This window comes from Chrysochloris asiatica, unplaced genomic scaffold, assembly GCF_000296735.1.
Source record: "Chrysochloris asiatica unplaced genomic scaffold, ChrAsi1.0 scaffold00123, whole genome shotgun sequence".
Lineage (NCBI taxonomy): Eukaryota > Metazoa > Chordata > Mammalia > Afrosoricida > Chrysochloridae > Chrysochloris > Chrysochloris asiatica.
Window position 1 is genome coordinate 8439362 of NW_006408641.1, and position 5538 is coordinate 8444899.

General features: G+C 40.1%; 1 protein-coding gene across 1 annotated transcript in view; it reads left to right on the forward strand.

Annotated features, from left to right (window-relative positions):
• The window catches only part of RALB (v-ral simian leukemia viral oncogene homolog B), a 31295-nt gene extending 27410 nt beyond the window's left edge, over positions 1-3885 (forward strand). Inside the window, exons 3-4 of the mRNA XM_006868733.1 lie at positions 912-1089; positions 3766-3885. Coding sequence (XP_006868795.1) covers positions 912-1089; positions 3766-3885 — 298 coding nt within the window. The remainder of the gene's footprint in view (positions 1-911; positions 1090-3765) is intronic.
• Positions 3886-5538: the final 1653 nt, after the last annotated feature.

A 5538-nucleotide genomic window follows, 5' to 3' on the forward strand; every position in this document is an offset into this window, starting at 1 on the left:
CCATATTGCTTTCCAGAGTGGTTGGACCATTTTGCAATCCCACCAACAATGTAGGAGGGTCCCAGTCTCTCTGCATCCTCTCCAGCATTTATTGTCCTCTATTTTTTGATCTTTGCTGTTATTGCTGAATATTCATTTTTAAATATATTTTTCATTTTATAGAAGAAAATAAGACATATTGGAATATGATTATAGCCTAGCATAACTGTATTGGAATATGATTATAGCCTAGCATAACTGTCCGCATTCTGTTGTATGAACTATTTACCGTGCAGGCTGAGGCTGAGGTAAGGGCTGGTGATGGAACATATTCACGTATAGGGATAATTGAAACAGAAGTTTCCCCAAACAATACTTATCCTTACTGTTTGAGATTCTCTCGAATATTTTTGATTCTATTTCACTGAAACAAAACAAAACAAAAACAGAGAACCCCTGCTGGTTCTGACTTCATGATTCTCTAACAGGCGACCTTCTACCTGAAAAACACTGATTTCCTAGCTTTTATTCTCAGAAAGAATTCATGCCACTTATTCAGGAGGAATTATCAAACATTGTCCAGAGATACTTTTTTAGCCTTTGTTTATTGCAGAGGTTCACTGTTTCTTTCTTAGAATTAATCCTTATAGATTGGGGGTTCTATGAAATACAGATTCCTGGCTTCTGCTTCTCTTGGACTAGTGGTAAGCCCAGAGACCTGCTGCGTTCACAGCAAGCATCCCAGGCTATTTTGAAGCAAGCTAACTGAGAACCAGACTTTGAAAAGCACTTGTCTAAGTTGATGACACTAGCTAGGGAATGTGTCCTTGGAACAGCCCCTAAAAGTAGACATTTCTCTTTCTGCCCTGTGACTGACAACACTGGGTTCTTACAGCTTTCTTAGCAGTTTTCTTTTTGATATAATCCCTTAGGGAACAGATCCTCCGTGTTAAGGCTGAAGAAGACAAAATTCCACTGCTTGTGGTAGGAAACAAGTCTGACTTAGAAGAGCGGAGGCAAGTGCCCATCGAGGAGGCCAGGAGTAAAGCTGAAGAGTGGGGTGTGCAGTATGTGGAGACCTCGGCTAAGACGCGTGCCAATGTGGACAAGGTATGCAGCCGCTCTCTGTGCAACTATCCCTGACAGCCTGAGGACAGCTGAACATACACACTTCCCTGGTTGGCTTTATGGGAGTTAGGCAAGAACTCTGATTTCTCCCATGTCCCAACCATTATCAGGAGAAACACTGGGAGGTTGACCTTGGATTTTAGAAAATCCAGTCTTTTTGCTTTGTCTTGAGACTTTGCTAGATTATATTTAGTGTTGATATAGTTCTTGGAAATATGGTCAGTTGAGGCCACTGGCCTGTGAAAAGTGTGCTATAAAGATGTGTGGAGCTTTCCTGCCCTCGCTCATCCTTAGCTGGTTGTTCTTTGGCAGCAGGCTGGCTGTCTCGGGCTGCTCTGGAGCAGGCTACCCCCAGAAGTGGACCTGAAGGAGACATGGCTTTCTTGATTTTTCTCTCTTGATTTGCTTGTTAGGTTTACTTTATCGTCCACTGTCATAGCCAAGGTTCTGTGGTTCTATTTGTAATTTAGCCATTAAACTCCAGGAATCTTTCCATTTTCTTTCTCCAGCCCTCTGTTCATTCCATCCCCAGCACACTTTCTCATTCAAATCTCTGAAATGAATAAAAGGGTGACCTTGACTATGTAGAATTTGACAGCAGTTTGCAAATTCATCAACTTGGGGTGGTTATTGTTGCCTTTTTCTTTTTATAAATTAAGGCTCAAGATACAGTCACACAGAATAATGGGCAAATTCAAAAACAAGCTTTTTTCTTCGGCCTGCACCCTCTTAACTTCATAATGCATGCTCTTGTAAAACCTAAATGCATGTCACCAAACAGCAGATATGTGTCCTGTATCTTATTCAGCATCTGCATCTGAATCCCCCACCTGAATTTCTTTCTGTTGGAGAAATAATTCTCTTACATTTCTAATCTTTATAGAGAAAGTTGCTGGTGGAAGATGATGCTGGAAGGACATGGGTATTAAGACGCCCATGTGAGGTGGTGCTTTGGAAGCACTTTTGAAGGGCTCCCCAGCGTCATCAGTCTGTCTGCAGCTGTTTGCAATGGGAAGTTTTCAGTTGTTTCTTGTTTTAACTTCATATTGTTTGTCACCTCAACTCTCATGTTGATGCCAGTTCTAATCTACATCTCTTTCTATCAAACTGTTTCATAGCTGTAGAGGCTACATGGGAAATCTAGACATATTTGTCATTTTAAATAACTCGGGAAGACATTCCTGTGTGGAGGGATCAGTGTGTTCATTTATGAAGGGCTGAGGTTGGGTGCAAAACAGAGGCAGCTGCACAGAGGCCTGTCATCTCTCACTTCTCCATTGGACCTACTTGACCTGCCAAACAAGAACCAGAAAAATTCATGACTGGCTGCAGTGTAGTTACTTTGAAACAATCTACACTAAGATCAGCAGATGAACACCCTTGTCATCATTTGAAATTGGAATTTGAATTGCTGTTAGAACAAGAAGAAAACACGTGTGGCATTTGAAGCTGTTCACCGCTGCTTCTACAGGAGTGCACCTTCCTCAGAGGCCTGAGCCAAGGAGGCCCATGCCAGTGCCTGTCACTGATGGACCGTGTATGTGTTCTGCACACACAGGGAGCGCGTGCTTTTCACCATGAAGAAGTTGTGTCTATGAAATGAAGAGATAGGAGCTTGTGGTTTGGTGGGAATGTCCAGAGATAAGAGCCCATTGTCAGTCTCTGTCCTTCTCTATGAGAAATTCTTAAGCTTCTCTTTGTAGGAGACATATCTTGTCTACTTGCGTGTAATCAGTACTCGGGTGTGATTGCTGGTGGCAGAGGGCAAAATCCAAATGACGGTGAAGATCGTAATCCAGACCTATGTAACCGGTGTTCAAAGGACAAGGCTCATTTCTTGATAAAGCTGCTTTCTGCCAACATAGAATTAGGGTAAGGGTACACGTGGCAGGAACCTTTAGTTCATTTTTCAGATGCCCTTTTCCCACCAGTGCCTCAGGTCAACTGTTACGGAACAGTTATGCTGGGAACCTATCATGCAGAGGACTGTTTCCTACTTTATTGAAAAGAGGAAGTATGGTACTGTGTGTATAATAAAGGCTCTAGTAGCAGGTACAAATATCATTCATTCTTATTCTGGTGGTTTGAAATGCTAGAAAGTCTACTCACTGTTGTCATTCTCAATATTTGTAAATCTCGCAAACGGTAGATCTGTTCTATGCTAAAATATTTTTGCCCCTCACTGTAGCGTAATGTTACGAATTGGGCTGCTAATCTCACGGTCAGCAGTTCGAAACTACCAGCTCTTCCGCAGGAGAAAGATGAGACTTTCTGCTCCCATAAAGATTTACAGCCTCGGAAACCCTGTACAGGGTCGCTATGAGTTGGAACCAATTCCATGGCACATAACAACAACAACAACAACATACTTATGGAAAAGAAAGATGTGATCCTTTTGAAATAAGTTTTGAATGATATGAACATCCAGTTGTGTGATACAAATATAAGTTGAATGTTTACTTTGTATAGTTAGAATATGTTTTTCAGATTGTTCTTACTTGGTTTCGATCTTTTGCGTTTGATGGCACATGGTTTATAAAAATGTTTGGCTTTATTTTAAAATAACTACTGTATTTCCTGCTTATCTGAATGATTTCATTAAGCCATTAAGTGGGTCTTCCCTCCCTGTTCTTTTTATCTCGTCCTCCCCACCTCCAGGTGTTCTTTGACCTAATGAGAGAAATCAGAGCAAAGAAGATGTCAGAGAACAAAGACAAGAATGGCAAGAAAAGCAGCAAGAACAAGAAAAGTTTTAAAGAAAGATGCTGCTTACTGTGAAAATCAAGATGGTAGATGAAATATGTCAGTTGCCACTAAGGACATAGACTGGGTTTGTAAGAGAAGACGGCATTTGACAGCCTTGGTTGTGCTCCCCACTCTCCCCAACCTCATTCACATGTACTTTCAATGGAGGAAAACTTTGCCAGTCCATGCCTAGCAGCCAAGTCCAAGCGATGGACTAGTTGCTTTGTCAGGGGTTTTGAAGTTTTCTTTTAGTTCATCCGATGCTACGGGCCAGAAATAGTCTTAAAAAAAAAAGTGCTGTCCTAGCATTGTGTGTTTATACCAGAACCATCTTTCATTTCATTTGAGTCTGTCTGTCTTTATTAGATGTGGGAAAAGGGAGGGAGTAGGGCTCCTCACTTTTCAGTTTAATAGAAATCAGAAAAATCCATTAAGCTCCAATGACATTGAAAAATTCGAAGATTTAAAATTAAAATGTGTGTTTCTTGGCAATACCCTGTGGATCTGAATCATAAAATTTTTTTCAAAAAACAAATTTGAATTGCTCAGATAAGTCAACCAAGCTCATAAACGTTTCTCTCATAAAAAATAAAAATGTAAGCAGTTTTCTCTATTGGAAAAGGGGAGCAATGTTGAATGTTTGTTTCCTGTAGCATTCTGAGTTTTGGTAGGAACTTTTTTTTTAGTAGATTAAGTGAAGAGTCAAGAGTAATATACTTTATAAGTGACATAGTTTTCTAATCCAGATTTTTTTTCTTTTTTAAGTTTGGCTCAGTCCTCCACTAATTGCCAGATACCTTCTGCTGGGCCTCCTTCTCCACTCGTAGTTTTCACAGCCTGTCCTCGGAGCAACTCCTCTCTGCTTGCAGGAATCCACCATCTAGCTTCTGTTTCTGTAAGTGTCACACAGACTCTTCTGAAGACTGTGATACTACAGTAAAGTTGTGCCCTCAAACCATGGTGCCCGAGCCTGTGGCCAGGCTACCATTGTGTGCTACCTCTCTTAGGATTGCTTAGTCATCCCACATTTAAAATGAGAAGAAATGGGAAGAGATAAGATAGGCCTTGTTCCTTTAGCTCTGAAGATAGGCTGCTGTTTTTAATAGAGTTTTCTTCTGCAACAGCCATATAAGTAGATAGAAAAAGAATCTTTATTGATAAACTATTGCTAATCCTTCTCATATCAGTAGTCTAAGTTCAGCAATCAGAATCCTTGTCACCAATAGGGGAGTACTGTGATAAAAGCCAAGTACTCAAGACATTTCCCCTCATTTTTTTAGAAAAGACATTTCATGTGTGGGTGCCAAAAAGGGAATTAGGGGTGGGGAGAAAGGGAACATTTCAGATGTACCATTATTGCTGAGATTGTAGAAATTATGGCTGACAGGAAAACAATCGTGTATCACCTCCCAAAGAATCATGGACTTTTTTGAATAAAAAATGCAGACAAATATACTTTTTTCTGCCTTTTTATGTTATCTTCTGCTCCTACATGTGAATAAGTATTAAAGGACTTGGCATTTATTGTTTGTATAAATGCATGTTCAATAACAGACAAGTCTCATTTCTATTAATCCTTTAGATTGGGCTATAGAAACAGAAGTTATAAGCATAAATAGTAATTTTAGCTTCATCTTTCATTTGGAACTGCTGATTGTTCTTTTTATTTAAAAACTTAAAAGGTAA